The 16,952-nt window shown below is 42.2% G+C and overlaps 1 protein-coding gene across 1 annotated transcript; it reads left to right on the top strand.

The window, feature by feature from the left end:
- Positions 1-1,410: 1,410 nt before the first annotated feature.
- LOC125022794 (mucin-13-like) lies at positions 1,411-8,117 on the top strand. The gene is made up of 12 exons (XM_047609720.1): positions 1,411-1,480; positions 2,318-3,136; positions 3,217-3,339; positions 3,544-3,653; positions 3,760-3,818; positions 3,926-4,086; positions 5,107-5,232; positions 5,362-5,404; positions 5,504-5,541; positions 5,904-5,991; positions 6,112-6,391; positions 7,211-8,117. The coding sequence occupies exons 1-11, from the start codon at positions 1,411-1,413 to the stop codon at positions 6,389-6,391; spliced, it is 1,917 nt and encodes a 638-aa protein (XP_047465676.1). The 3' UTR covers positions 7,211-8,117.
- Positions 8,118-16,952: the final 8,835 nt, after the last annotated feature.

The raw sequence follows: 16,952 nt of genomic DNA, 5'->3' as shown, positions 1-16,952 counted from the left end.
ACAGTTGCCCCAGAAGTAACAACAACAGTGTCTCCAGAAGCCACAACAACAGTTGCCCCACTACTGACAACGACAGTATCTCCAGAAGCCACAACAACAATAGTTGCCCCAGTAGCCACAACAACAGTTTCCCCAGATGCCACATCAACAAAGTTCCCAGGAGTGATAACAACACTTGCCCCAGAGCACAACAACAGTGTCTCCAGAAGCTACAACATCAACAGTTGCCCCAGAAGCCACAACAACAGTTGCACAGAAGCAACAACAACGTTTCCCCAGAAGCCACATCCACAACAGCATCGCAAGTCGAGACAACATCAACAGTTGCCCCAGAAGTGACAACAACAGTATCTCCAGAAGCCACAACAACAATAGTTGCCCCAGAAGCCACAACAACAATAGTTGCCCCAGTAGCCACAACAACAGTTTCCCCAGAAGGCACATCAACAACAGCATCTCCAGTCGAGACGATAACAACAGTTGCCCCATTAGCCACAACAACAGTTGCCCCAGTAGCAACAACAACCGTTTCGCTCCACAAAGCCCAAACAACAAAAATAGTTGTCCCAGGTGGGCACACTAAGCAAACAACAGTGGCCCCAGAAGCCACATCCACAACAGCATCTCCAGTCGAGACGATAACAACAGTTGCCCCAGAAGCTACAACAACAACATTTGCCCCAGTAGCCACAACAACAGTTGCGCCAGTAGCCACAACAACAGTTGCCCCAGAGCCACAACAACAGTTGCTCCAGTAAGCACAACAACAGTTCCCCAGAAGCAACCACAACAGCATCTCCAGTCGGACGTAACAAACAGTTGCCCCAGAAGTAACAACAACAGTGTCTCCAGAAGCCACAACAACAGTTGCCCCAGAGCCACAGCTCCAACAGCAACACACAGTTAGAGGCATAACAACAGTCTTCCATCGAGGAGACAACAACAGTTGCCCCAGAAGTGACAACAACAGTATCTCCAGATGCCACAACAACAATAGTTGCCCCAGTAGCCACAACAACAGTTTCCCCAGAAGCCACATCCACAACAGCATCTCCAGTTGAAACTATAACAACAATTGCCCCAGGAGTGACAACAACAGTTGCCCCAATCCACAACAACATCTCCGTTCGAGACGCATAACAACAGTTGCCCCATTACTGACAACGACAGTATCTCCAGAAGCCACAACAACAATAGTTGCCCCAGTAGCCACAACAACAGTTGCCCCAGAAGCCACATCCACAACAGCATCTCCAGTCGAGACGATAACAACAGTTGCCCCAGGAGTGACAACAACAGTTGCGCCAGTAGCCACAACAACAGTGTCTCCAGAAGCAACAACAACCGTTTGCCCCAGTAGCACATCAAACAACATTGCTACCAGTAGCAACAACAACAGTTGCCCCAGGAATGCACAACAACAGCATCCCAGTCAAGCGAACAACATTTGCCCCAGGAGTGACAACACAACAGTTGCCCAGTGCACAACAACAGTGTCTCCAGAAGCCACAACAACAACAGTTGCCCCAGTAGTCACAACAACAGTTGCCCACAACAACAAAGTTCCAGTAGCACATCCACAACAGCATCTCCAGTCGAGACGATAACAACAGTTGCCCCAGGAGTGACAACAACAGTTGCCCCAGTAGCCACAACAACAGTTCCCCAGAAGCAACAACAACCGTTTCCCCAGAAGCCACATCCACAACAGCATCTCCAGTCGAGACGACAACAACAGTTGCCCCAGGAGTGACAACAACAGTTGCCCCAGAATCAACAACAACAGTGTCTCCAGAAGCCACAACAACAACAGTTGCCCCAGGAGTGACAACAACAGTTGCTCCAGAAGCAACAACAACAGTTTCCCCAGAGGCCACATCCACAACAGCATCTCCAGTCGAGACGATAACAACAGTTGCCCCAGAAGTGACAACAACAGTTGCCCCAGAAGTGACAACAACAGTATCTCCAGAAGCCACAACAACACTAGTTGCCCCAGTAGGGACAACAACAGTTGCCCCAGTAGCCACATCCACAACAGCATCTCCAGTCGAGACGATAACAACAGTTGCCCCAGGAGTGACAACAACAGTTGCCCCAGTAGCCACATCCACAACAGCATCTCCAGTCGAGACGATAACAACAGTTGCCCCAGGAGTGACAATAACAGTTGCCCCAGAAGTGACAACAACATATTGCCCGTAAGCCACAACAACAGTTGCCCCAGAAGCCACACCACAACAGCATCTCCAGTCGAGCGATAACAACAGTTGCCCAGAGTGACAACAACAGTTGCGCCAGTAAGCCACAACAACAGTTGACCCAGAAGCAACAACAACCGTTTCCCCAGAAGCCACATCCACAACAGCATCTCCAGTCGAGACAACAACAACAGTTGCCCCAGGAGTGACAACAACAACAGTTGCTCCAGTAGCCACAACAACAGTGTCTCCAGAAGCCACAACAACAACAGTTGCCCCAGAAGTGACAACAACAGTTGCCCCAGAAGCAACAACAACAGTTGCCCCAGTAGCCACATCCACAACAGCATCTCCAGTTGAGACGATAACAACAGTTGCCCCAGGAGTGACAACTACAGTGTCTCCAGAAGCCACAACAACAACAGTTGCCCCAGTAGCCACAACAACAGTTACCCCAGAAGCAACAACAACAGTGTCTCCAGAAACCACAACAACAATAGTTGCCCCAGTAGTCACAACAACAGTTGTCCCAGTAGCCACAACAACAGTTGCCCCAGAAGCCACATCCACCTCAGCATCTCCAGTTGAGACGATAACAACAGTTGCCCCAGGAGTGACAACAACAGTTGCCCCAGAAGTGACAACAACAGTGTCTCCAGAAGCCACAACAACAACAGTTGCCCCAGGAGTGACAACAACAGTTGCCCCAGGAGTGACAACAACAATAATTGCCCCAGTAGCCACAACAACAGTTGCCCCAGAAGCAACATCCACCACAGCATCTCCAGTCGAGACGATAACAACAGTTGCCCCAGGAGTGACAACAACAGTTGCCCCAGAAGCAACAACAACAGTTGCCCCAGTAGCCACAACAACAGGTGCCCCAGTAGGGACAACAACAGTGTCTCCAGAAGCAACGACTACAGCAGTTCCAGGTACTCTCCCAACAACATTCAGGTCACAGCTTCTTCAACAACAACACCAGTTTTCTCATGATGCTTCTTTTCTTTTCCAGATCCCTGTGCTTCAAACCCTTGTGGCCAAGGAAGCACGTGTGAGGCTCGAGGTAATAAGGGCTTTGTATGCTTCTGTCTGGCTGGTGATAACTACAACAACAAAACACATCGTTGTGAGAAGGGTAAGAATTTGTTTGGTACTACCACTACTCGGTCGGTGCTACAAGAGGACATCACAAAGCCAAGTAATAGTGTAATAGCACCGTACCATTAACTCCTGAAGCACTTAATAGCAGATTTTAGGCTAGCTACACATTGTACTGTTTCCAATCTAAATGACGAGCTAATCATAACATAATATGTGTTGTGATGTTTTCTTTTTTTAGCCAAAGTTTTCCCTGTACACATACACCTGCCTGACATAGTATTTGAAAACAGCATGTCAGACAAGGCATCACCAGCGTTCAAAAGGACTGCAGACCGTATTACCAAAGAGGTGAAAAATACATTTGAGTTTTACTGACACTTTGGTATCAAACCATATGTCTGTGTTGTCAGATGATGACTTCAACAAAATTACATTTCTTTCTTCCAAAACACAGCTGGATGAGATTTTCAGTTCTGATCCTACTTACGTTCGATCTATAGTGCTGAAACTGTGGTAAGTTTGGAGTATAGAATTAACCATCCATCTATCTTGAACCAGTCCACTCAGATCCTCCTGCACTTAATAATTACCATCATTAAGAGTGATTTCTGTCCCTACAGGTCAGCTGGCAACAGGCTATTAAGAGTGGAGATTGCCACCAATGCGTCTATAGAGATCATCTACTCACCAAACTCTGCAATCACAGCATCACAAGTCGAACAACAGATGGAGAATGCCACCGATTGCTCCAACTGTTCACTGGCCGGGGCAATTTTTGTTGGTGAGTTAATTACCTGGATTTAGTCCAATCATTAACTAGTACAATGGGGAAAAAACTCACTTCTTTGAATTTTTGCCATCTATCGATTGTTGAATATAATAAAAGTTCCATCAATAGTTTTGTATTGAAGAGAAAAGCTTATGCTGAAGTGTTTATACTAGGATTACATTAAAAAGAAAACTGAACTTTGTTTCTGTCAGTAAAGTGTAAGTTTAGGGAGAGGACCCAGGTGCAGGGGATTCCAGAAAACGGTTATTCTTTTAATAATAAGCAAAAATCAAACAGATGGCGCTAAAGATGTTATGCAAGAAGCTAGGTGCTTGACACAGTGTTGAGCTTCCAAAGTATCACGACAAGAGGGTTCAGGCCACAGTTCCACAGGAGGTTTTTGAGAGGAGAGTTTTGCGTACGTCATCAATTTCGATTAGCTTGCATACATACATTGGCATATAGGCATTGAGTTACATACCTACATAAATGCACATCTACAAATATACACACATACAGAGAAACAAGCATTTCATAAAACTATTGTCACCACAGTCCCTAGTTGCAAGAGCATTCCAGTTTTGTTATTTTGTATTTCTATCAATCACCTAAAAGCATATATCTAAAACTTACAGTATCATATGAAGGCACAACCACACAAGCGTAACAATATTTTATTGAAAGAATATAAATCAAGCATTTCAAAATGCACATACAGTCGATGCTTTATTGTTAAACAGTGCCTTTTCCCCTTCCTGTGAATGCTATGTGTACTTTTATCCAGACGAGGTGAGACAAATGTGAAACACCATGAGACACGACACATAGGAAACGAAGAAACTTGGCAAAATAAAACAGGAAACTCAAAACATGAGTAAAAGTAAAAGACAGTCACAGAACCATGACAGTGTCAGACATGCCCTCTGAGAGTAAAGTTCTTGAATAGCATTCAGACCCATTTCATTTCATGGCACCTTGATTAGTCAGCTGTTCTGAAGTGTCTGACAAGTGTTATCCCCTGCCCCATTACAGAGGAAGACCTGTGTAAGAGGAACCCATGTGATGTATTCACCACAAGATGCTCTTCAGGAGATGGAAATTTCAAGTGCACCTGTATGGACGGCTATATTCCGAGTTACAACAACAGAATGTGTCGTGGTGAGAGGATTTAGTTTCAGATTTTGAAATGTCTGCAGTGTTAATATTTGATTTTATATATGTTTTATATATTTTATATATATTATATTTGATATTTATATGACCTTTAAACATTTTGTATTTTTTCAGTTTGTCCCACTGGACAAAAAGCAAAGAATTCTGAGTGTGTCAAGTAAGTCCATCCATCCATCCATCCATCCATCCATCCATCCATCCATCCATCCATCCATCCATCCATCTGAATAATGACGTCACTTTCTTTTTCTTACAGCTGTCCATTTGGTTATTCTGGTTTTAACTGCAATGAATGTGAGTATGCAGCACATCATTAAGAAACAGCACAATTACTCACCTGTACATAGGTTTTCATCTGTAAATACATTTTCAGATTTATTGTATGCTATAAAAAACTCCAACCTACAGCAATCATTTGAACAATTATGCATGGATCACATGCCAAAGTACCCAAGCTCATGTACTGTGCAAAGTGTATTTATCATTGCAAACCACTGACCTCCAAGACATTAACATTATCTTCTCCAAAGAGATGCATACAATCTGATTCTTGGGTCAAATTTCAGTGTCACTGATGCAGTTTTCTAATATTTTGGAGTGGCAGAGGCACTGTTTACTACTTTGACATTAACGTCCTCTATATTGTTGTTTGTTAGCATGGCAGCTCACCCTGGTGATCATCTGCTCCGTGTTCAGCGCGCTGCTGCTCATAGCCGTCATTCTTCAACCGTTTGTCATTCGCAGGTGAGTGTTTCACCTGTACACTTACATTTCTCTTTCGCTGATGTGAAACACCAATACACAATTTTACATGCATGTTAACTATGGTCACTTTTAATTGATATTTTCTTTTAATGTTGTTAGGTGGTCAAAGAAAAAGTCGAAGACGGACAATACTGAATTCGTTGGAAATGTCTTCGTCAACCAGTCTGCTCCCAAGGGACCATTGATTAATGGCCACTCAGTCAACAGCCAGGGATCAGTCTTTGATAAGGGGGTAGCCAGTGGCTTGGCAGCCTATACCGAGGGTGGGATTGTTAGACTTCCACGGGCAAAGGTCAACAACACCTGGAACAGCAACACCAGCCTGGAGATGAGTGAAAGCAACAGTCGGCAAAACCTTGTCCCTGCAGGGAGGAACTAGGTGGGTATTCCCTCTGTCTGTGTGTAAAGAAAATGTGTTTGGAAAGGTCCTCAGTCATCCAGGTCATGGTTTATTCAAATCACACTAAAGACAGGCAGCTGGACTTTAAGGGCTTCTTGAAGATGTTTCGTCATAGTCTTCAGTTCTGAAGGGCTGGAAGGGAGTTGGGATTTAAATAGGAACATCTATGGGTGTTACCCATCATAAACTCACATGAGTAGAGTCGGCCGGCTTTTCAGGAAATGATTTAGCTGAATCCAACTACAACTGAAGGACAAAGGATGCTCATTTGAGGACAACAACATCCACATTTTAGTCAGAGAAGACAAAAGGTTTGAAAGAGGAGTAAAGAAAGACATCTGTGTCAAATTGGAGAATACTTCTCTGAACATGGAGTAATGGACTGAGGTATGTTATGTGCAGCATAACAGCTAAGTGCTACTTGACTCTGTTTTGTCTGAACTCTGGGCTCCACAATCTGGCCTGTGTCCAAAAATCTCAAAGTTCCGCTGTATGTATTACAATGATGTAACCCATTCAGTGACTTGAAGACTTGCAGCAGAACTTTGAAATCTATTCTACAGCTGACTGGGAGCCAGTGTAGAGACTTGAGAACTGGAGTAATGTACTCTGATCTCACCCATAGATGTTCCTATTTAAACCCAAACTCCCCATCAGTTCTTTATTATATTTTATTTATTTATCTTCAAGAAACGTCCAATTGCCGCAAAAGTCCAGTTGCCTTTCTTTCACATTTTAAATAAAAAGGCCTGTTTGCATAAATGTGTCTGATTGAGAATCTTTTGTTTTCTACTGCAGTGGCTGAACAACAACCGTGGTGCCAGTAACACATCCCTCAGACTTGATCTCAGAACAACCCCAGTGATCAGATCAGAGACAGGGTTACAACACCCTTACTGTATGTGAGAAATTAACTTCTCAAAGACTCAAAGTGATCTTGTCACCCCATCTTAGTGCTGTTCACTAATTTTGAAGCCAAGAGTTGTCAGCCTATTGCACAAAAACTTTTATCTGTTAATTTACCAGTAATTGTTTGTTGTTGTTGTTGTTGTTGTTGTTTTTATTTTATTTTTTAAATATTTTTATTTGCATAAATATTTGTTCTTCAGATAAAATTAAAAATGTCTTAATCTGCCAAATGGGGCTTGTCAGGTGTGTTCATATATTTTGTCACAATTAATTTGAAGACATTGACAACGTTGATATGGTGTATATGTTTAATGACTAATTAAACTGTTGAGTGAAATAGAGATTTAATATTTCCACACAGATCTTAGAGTATATAATTCATAAAAATGTTTACAGGCCTACATTACAAGATTTTCTGTCATAAACAAAAACAATAGTCAAATAATCTTGCTATTTTTTTGTTTTAAATATATTTGACAGAATACATGATTTTTCTTTATATAAATATGAATATTCATGCATCTGTATGAACGGATGTATCTTTCTGTATCCGTTTCTATTGTTGTTAATGAATACTTATGTATTAATCTGTGTAATCACTGGACATTTACTCTTCACAGCTGGAGAGTTAGAAACGGATCAGTGTGACCCTTTAACAAAGATTCCACTAAGTGTAATTTTCTATTTATTTCTATTTATTAAGTCTATCATATTTTGTGGGTTATTGTTTCCTCCTTTTGTGGAATAGTACATTTACAACAGAATCTGTCTAAAAATAAAGAAATTCAATCTTTGATATTGATCCACTGGCACAATTTTTATTTTTGGAGCTGGTCACCAAAGGATGCTGAGGTTACAGATGTATAATGCATATGCTGCAGGCTGGGGGTGAACTGTTGCTGGGCTTTGCTACAGCTCTCTTCAGCTGCATGTTCATGGGTCTTTTTTGACCTTTAGTTTTGTTAATAACCATACACACACTGAAGCAGAGGAAGGCAAAGTAAGTGTATATTCAACCTGATCAGATTCTTACTCCAAGTAGAGGAGCAGGGCGAAGCAAGCGAAGACCTTTCCCCAACTCCTGGTCCCGTCCCCCATTGGACTGGGGATGGTAACCTGATGACAGGCTGACAGTGGCCACGATGAGGCTACAGAAATCTTTCCAGAACTTGGAAACAAACTGTGGGCCTCTGTCTGACCCCACATCCCTGAAGAAGCCGTGTAAACTGAACACATGCAACAATACTGCCTCAGCTGTTTCTTTTGTCAAGGGTAACTTTGGAAAGGCTACAAAAATAACTTAATCTTGGAAATTCTGTCGACCACAGACCACGGGTTTGATGTTTCTACCCTGGACGGTACGACAGAATGAAATTGAACAAAGTAAAGAAAACCACCCATCTTGCCTGTTGTGAGTTGGACCTCTTTGCAGAGTGGATGTTTTCAAGGTTCTTGTGGTCTGTCCAAATGAGAAACTGTTGTTCTGCCCCCTCCAACCCACTTTGGCTGCAATCAGCTCCCCGTTGCCCATATCATAATTTCTTCCAGCAGGACACAAAGTGTAAGCACAACAATTTGGAATGTAATGAATTTGAAACTACTGCTGTACTGAGCAACAGATGTCGAACAGGTCGGCCAAGGAAAGCGACGGTAGTTGATGACAGAAATATTGCGAGAGCTGTGAAGAAAAACCCCAAAACATCAATCACCAACGACCTCCACAGTGCAGGGGTGAAGGTATCACAATCCACTGTTCTAAGAAGAATCTGAGGGCAGAAATATAGAGGCCATACCAAAAGATGCAAACCACTCATCAGTAGTAGGAATGAGAAGGCCAGATTGAAATTTGCAAAGAAGTACAGAGATGAGCCACAAACGTTCTGGAACACAATCTTATGAACTGATGAAACCAAGATTAATCTCTACCAAAGTGATGGAAAGAAAAGTGTGGAGAAAGAAAGGAACCGCTTATAAACCGAAGCATACGAGCTCATCTGTGAAGCATGGTGGAGGTAATGTCATGGCTTGGATGCTTCTGGAACAGGCTCATTAGTATTTATTGATGATGTAACTGATGATGGTAACAGCAGAATGAATTCTGAAGTGTACAGAAACATTTTGTCTGCCAATTTACAGAGAAATGCATCCAAACTAATTGGGAGGAATTTTATCATGCAGCAGGACAATGACCCAAAGCACACTGCCAACAAAACAAAGGACCTCATCAGGGAGAAAAAGGGGAAGGTTTTAGACTGGCCGAGGCAATCAACTCACCTTAACCCAACTGAGCAGCATTTCACCTCCTGAAGAGGAGACTGAAGGGAGAAACCCCCCGAGACAAACAAGAACTGGAAGAAGCTGCAGTAAAAGCCTGGAATAGTATCACAAATGAAGAATGCAACAGTTTGGTGATGTCGATGGGTTGCAGTTCTTGAGGCAGTCATCGCAAGCAAGGGCTATGCCACCAAATATTAAATTATTTACTTTACGATATATGCTGATATATCCTAAATTGTTTAACACATTTAGATGTAAATACTAGGAAATAAAAGCTGACATTTTGAAAGTCTTGGGGTGTGTGTGTGTGTGTGAGCGCACACTATCCAGTGCTATCCACTGGAGAACATTGCGAAAGGACAGCTCACACTCCCACATTAGGCATACATCTCAACCACAAACTCCGCAATGAACCGTTTGTAGAAGTTAGAAAATCCCAAGAAACATTGCAACTGTTTCCTAGAGATGAGAATGGCCCAATCCCATCCAGCACTAACCTTGGATGAGTCCATTTGAATGTGACCCTGTCAGACTATGAAACCCAGGAAGGAGACTGGCTGACATGGAACTCACACTTCTCAGCCTTCAAGAAGATCTGATTATCCAACGGTTTCTGCCAGACTTGCTGAACATGCTGAACATAAGTTTTAAGGTCAGAATAAAAATTCTAAATATCATTCAAGTATACAAAAAGAAATAAGTCTCGTTTACCATTGTTTACTATCACCTGAAAGACAGCTGGGGCATTGGTTAATCCAAAAGGCACCACTACATACTCGTGATGTCCATCTGGTCAAAACCAGATGAGATAAGTGGGAGGGGCTACCTGTTTGTGATTCATGTATGATTCAGTCCACAAAAGTCAATGCAAGGCCAGACAGACTTGTCCTTGTGGTCCATGAAAAAGATTCTTGCTCCACCTAGAGAGTAAGAGGGATGAATAATCCCAGCTGTAAGAGGAAATGTGTTTGTCCATTGACTTGCATTCTGGAACAGATAAGATTACGGAGAAACATTTAGGTGTGACAAATATGCAAAAAAAAAAAAAAGAAAGAAAGAAAGAAAAGAAAAATTAAATCATGAAGGGTGGGCAAAACTTTTTCACACGGCTGTATATACACCGTCAAGATGAACGGATTTAGTCTTGACTCTTAACTGATGGTCAGTGCTGCAGAATGTGTGATGGTGATGCAGTGATAATGGGAGGGGAGCTAGGACACCACTGCTGAGCCCCAACCAGTGTTAGTAGCCTTGAAAGGACAGGATGTCCAATACAAACCTTTATCTGTTCTAGGTACACTTGAACACAGTTCTTGTAGGCTGCAAACTGGAGGCCAAACTCCAGTAGAAGAAGTAGAAGTAGAAGAACACGAGGGAGGTGTGGTTAGGAATAAATGTTTACAACCCAGAGTCATATCACATCCAGAAATTTTCTGATGACTCTGCAATTGCGGGGTGTATAAGCAGTGTCTCAAAGAACTCTACAGGAGATCTTTACTGCCTCAATCAGTATTACTTTTTCCGTCTTTTGTATGGTGTTGAGTTTCTGTACATTGCTGTTGCAACTGTGAAATTTCCCCATTTGAGATGAATAAAGCATCTATATATATATCCAACTATCTTAAGAAAAAAAAGTCTAATAGCAATGTATAGAAATGTGCTTGACATATTATGACAACTTTTTCAACCATTTGTGAACGGCGGCACAGCAGCTCATGGTTAGCACTGATGCCTCCCAGCAAGAGGGTCCTGGCCTCTCGGGGTGGAGTTTGTATGTTCTCCCTGTGTCTGCGTAGGTTTTCTCCGGTTTCCTCCCACATCCACAGACATGTTCGTTAGGCTAATAGATAGAAGTCAAATTCTAAGTAAGCCGGTGCAAAGAAAAAACCCACAGAACCTTCAGGGACCCTGCTCTCCACACGCTTGCGTAGATGCCGAGGCAGTGGCAGAAAGGCAGAACCTGAGATTGCCTCCACCGCAGCTTTTTAAGAGTGGTGGGAATAAGAGCGCTTTTCAGCAGAGGCTGGAGCTCATGCAATCGGGTGAGTTGAATTGGATTGCAAGCAAGAGCCGGATTAGAGTCTTGGTTGAATCTTTGCTGAGATAGGTCCGTGGTCTGACCTGTTGCAGGCATACACCTTTCCTCCATTGGCCTGTCCTGTCACCTGGTAGTGGTCTCATCCTGATGGGCTGGCCAACGCACAGCTCTGGCAGATCCTTGTCGATCTGTCATATATCAGCTTCACTGCCTGTGGCTTCACTCTCAGCTTGTTGGTAAACCCTATGATGGCCTGAGGTGCAAGCAGCTGATCGGCCGCAGGGAGAAGAGTCTTGAGTCATCGTGATCAGTCGTTGCACTGGGCTGCACTGCATTCCTTCAGTGGGTGTGTTTCTCTGTCCTGCATGGGCTTTTCACAATCTTCACTGCTGACTCTGCTTTGCCATTAGCTTTTGGGTGTCTTGATGAGGACATGACATGGTCGAAGCCCCACTCTCTTGCAAACACTCAAAACTCTCTATAATCAACGGCTGACTGACTTCAACAGGGATGCCGTATCATGCAAACTGTGCCTTGAAACTTCGAATGGTTGTTTCTGCTGACAAGTCTGGGGGAAGAACGATCTCCCAGAAGTCAGAGTAGTATGAATACAAAGTCCTGCCTTGCATAACTGAACAGGTCCATGCTAACCAGCTGCCAGGGACACGTGACATCTGTCCATGTGTGCTTGTAAACAAGGCAGCACTCACTCCCCATCAGCCTCCTGAGCGTTGCTGCCTGCACCGGTTTCTCTGCCTTGTCGATGCAAGTCACAAGCAAGTAATCCTCAAACTCTCCTCAAAAGGAGTTGCTGTGAAGATCCCCAGTTATTTTCATGGGCACCGTGTGGTGGAATGTTGGAAGACATTATCAAGATTTGATGCTAACGCTAACAAGCTAACTGATACTGATAACAAAGGCTAACAAAACAAATAAATGCACACAGCTCCAGTGAGAGGCAATGCAAGAATCACTCAGGTTCTTGTAGAACTTCTGACAGAATTTTACGGGTGTAGGTGCAGCAATAACAGACAGAGTCGGACTGTATTCACTCACTGCCAGCCCCTCATCATAAGACCACGTCATGCATACCTGGTATATATATCTGTGATTTTCCACCAGAGGGAGCCGTTAGCTCTCTAACAATCTCTTTGTTCAGGTCTACACTTTTGAATGAGCTGCAGCTGTTTTGTGTTGTTTTGGGTCCGGTCAGAAGATCATTACAGTAGTCGAGTCTACTGGTGTTGAAAGCATGGATGAGCTTCTCCTGGTCTGGACATAAAACTCTTCACTCTGGATGTGTTCTTAAGTTTATAGAAAGCTGTTTTAGTGATCACTTTAATATGACTGCCGAAGGTCACATCTGAATCTTTCAACTCCAAGGTTTTAAACTTGTTCTTTGTTTTTTTTTTTTAATGGAGATGAGACGTTCAACACTGAGGCTCCAAAGCCTATTTCACTCTATTGAAGGAGATTGGTTCATGTGGTCACATGACTGATGACGTCCGAAGCTTCATACATCACAATAAACACCAGAAGTTGCTTAATAGCGTACCGAGAGAAATAATGAAGTAATATGCCATTGAGCAGATCTTGTTCTTAACTCAAAACCACAAACACATCCCAACATCCCACATTATATATATGTGTATATATATATATATATATACACACACACACACACACACACACACACACACACACACACAAACATATATATATATATATTACCATTGCAAGTGGTTTCCATTGAAACTTCCAGTCACTATATCAGTCATATCTACTGAAGTTGAAATCTCAAATCTCGCTTCTTAGCAAAGATATCTGATATCTGATATCTGAATCAACTTTCAAGTAATAAGTCAACTGACATTTCAAAATGTTGAAGTGGCTGCTATAATTGCAGAAGGACACTAGATGTCACTGGTAGGGTCTGACTTTGAGGCTTGAGGCTTTGAAGCCTCAAGCCTATTTTATTGCTTTTATCTTTTTTATTGCTTTACTTGTTTTATTGTTTTTTTATTGTTTATTTCATGTCTTATGTTCTTATTTTAGCCATTTACAGCACTTTGATTGGCTGTAGCGGTTTCGTTTTTGACCCCGAGATCAATCACAAAGAAGAGTCAAGAGTTGTGTTTTTGAGTGGCACATGTACCCTGCTACCGAGTGTTTAGTAAAGTTACTCAACGGTACGTCTGGCTTCCTTATTCTATTCACTCCACACCACACAAGTCAAGCAAGTTTCTCATGGGTTTTGCCCACAGAGTCTTCGTATTTAAACCTCAACTTCTCGTTGTGTGTTATGCGTGTTAGGTTGTGTTGTGTTATTATTATGAGCCTCCTTTTTCTGCCATGTGAGTTCTTGACTGTGGCTAAAAAAAGAGTTGGGAATAAAAGAACAAAAGAAGAGATGGTGTTGATTTTTCCCTCCTAAAATGGCAGAAGAAACAGAAAATGTAACACTCACCAGTTTTCAGACCTGAAGGAGCTACTTGTATGAGCAGCTAAATGTTTCCAAGAAACTCCACAAGTCCAGTTGCCCCTTCTTAAATCTCTTTTGGTTTTATGAATGAATGAATGTAGTTTATTTTGGTCAGCGTCAAAAATCTTCACGCAATCACAAATGTACAGAAAAAAGGAAAAAAAAGACACTCGACCCAAGCGAGATAATGATCTAAACGCAGGACAACATACACTAAAACCTCTATCAGGCATTGTGACCTAAACAAAACACAAATAAAACCCCAAGCAATTGTACAGAACATGATGAAAACATGAATATGGCGAACGTCGCATTTACTGCCTCCGCTAACCTCACCACTTAAAGACAGCCACACAAACATGATGCAAAACAGAGAGCCTGCTGATTATAAAGATGTCTGTCTCTTCACTGTTCGACAAAAACTCTGTGAGCTAGAAGCCAAAGAGATGCGCAAATAGCTTTCATAAAATTATAAAGTATGTCTTTCCTTTGCCGTTATATTCCCGGTGCAAAAACCTCTGCTAATGGCTTCTAATGGATCGTCATTGGTGGTTGCTACAGTACATTTGGGCATGGCTTTCGATTCTCTTGACTCTGAATCATTTAAATTGAACAGTTGTCACTATATTTTACACACGGTCTTGATGAGACTCAAAACTGGCATATAAGCATCTATATATATACCCACCTCCATATATTCATACATACATTCATACATACACATATGCAGTGGTTAGAATAATGGTGTTAAAATAAACAGAATTACTAATGGTGTTACTATTTTCAGTAACGAGTTGTCTAACTAATTACTATGTCCATCCTTATAACGCTGTTACCGTTACTAAAAATTACATGGGCCGGACACAAACTACAACTGTACAAACTAAAGCTGATTATATAGCGATCTCCCACACTTTTTAACAATCATGGCAGCGCTCTGCATCCTAGGAAAGGGGGGATTTGGCGGTAGGTATCGGGCTCTGTGCTAGTGTTGGGTCGTTCATGAATGATTTGTTCACATGAACTTATCTTTTGAGTGAACGAACTGTCACTGGTTGGGCCGGGTCGACCCGGGTTTTTCGCTCTGACACTGATATATCTGCCTGTTACATTCTGACAGACTGGATCATTGTAGAAGCTCAAAAACTAGTTCTGATCTATTCCCATGAAGACTGATCTCTGAAGGGCAGAGATTTTTATTCCAATCAAACAAATCAAATGTGAAATGTCACAGGATCGTTAATGGAAGTGCATAGGTGAATGGCGACTGTGTTTATATACAGATTATATAGGGATCTCCCTTACTTTTTAACGATCATGGCAGCGAGTTCTCTGAGAGTTCTCTGCTTCCTCCTCACGGTTAAGCCAGGGATACGCTCTCATAACTTCTGTTTCTCCACACTAACGGCTAATGTTGAGTCAATCCACACGAACAGAAATGCACACACGCAGTCCCCTTTATTTTAAGAGACTTAGGAACACTAAAGTAATGAGTGGAAGAGACAGAAGACAGAACAGCGAGTGAGGGCGGCAAGCTGCAGGAGCAGCGACATGCAGGGGGTGAGGGTATTGAGAAGATTTAAAATAAATTTAAAATAATATTAACAATTGTATTGATTGAATTTGATAGATAGATAGATCTAGCATGTTTTATATTCTTAAAGCTATTTGTAAAACGGGTCCATTCTTCAGGTCATCAACAAATTGCAACTTATCTGCAATGTATGCGATGACATATGAGGGAGAAAGAACAGGCACGCAGCTCTCACAGCAGGAGGTCCGACCCGGGACTTTTACTGGTGTGAAAGCACCAAAGGCGAGTCGGCCCGGGTTGACCCTGGGTTTTCAATGTGAAAGCAGTATATGTCTACCAGTTGGGGTCTGAGGTGCAATAAATATTAAAAGTTCTGTGTAAGTACGTGTCTATGCATTTCTACTCTATGCAACTGGCTTGTGAAACCTGCTAAGAAAAAACATCCAAATTATTAGACATATTTAAACTTAAAAAAAAAAGAAGAGTAACGCAATAGTTACTTTCCCTGGTAACTAGTGTTGTATATTGATGTGCTGAAGAAAGAAGTGATCACCGCTTACAAGTCTTCTCTTGCATTCAAAAAGGTTTGTTACAAGAGAGATCAGTGTCAAACTCTTGCTGAATCTGAGGGAGCTTCCAGCCAATTGTCGAATCCTCTCTCCCATTCAGCTCCTACAGACTTATATGGTTGCCAACTCATCTCCTTACTCTATCAGTTTCACGAGCTGACAACTGGTACATGACCTTTTAACCTTTAAACTTTGTACACATCCCCAAAAACAGAAAAGAGACACTAAGAATAAAAGAAGAGGACCATATACTACACTAGTTACTTTTATAGTGGAGTAATTCAGTTACTAACTCAGTTACTTTTTGGGAGAAGTAACTAGTAACTATGACTGCTTACTGCATAAACTCCCAATTGTGCGTGGAAGTTTGGACCTAACATATTTAACATAATTTACCCTTATCTTAAGGTCATGTTGGTTCCACCAACAGTCAAGACAACGGTGACGCTGTGTAAGACTTCAGTTGATCGTAAGTTGGTTCTGATGCAACCTATTGATAAAATTTTATGGATGGGAATCATCTGACACCCATCCATAAAATAATTTATATTTTTATTTATTACACCCTGCTTATGTCATCTGATACGTTACATGTTGCTCAACTGCTAGATCTCTTAGATATGTTTTTCTTTTTCGGGCTGTGGCGCAGTGGTGAGAGGCACAGCTTGGGGTTCGAAGGGTCACAGGTTCGCCTCCTGCCCTATCCATGGCTGTGATGCCCTGATCAAGCA

This window comes from Mugil cephalus, chromosome 16 (assembly GCF_022458985.1).
Source record: "Mugil cephalus isolate CIBA_MC_2020 chromosome 16, CIBA_Mcephalus_1.1, whole genome shotgun sequence".
NCBI lineage: Eukaryota > Metazoa > Chordata > Actinopteri > Mugiliformes > Mugilidae > Mugil > Mugil cephalus.
Note: the sequence above shows the minus strand (reverse complement) of the source record. Positions and strands in the feature narration are given on the sequence as shown.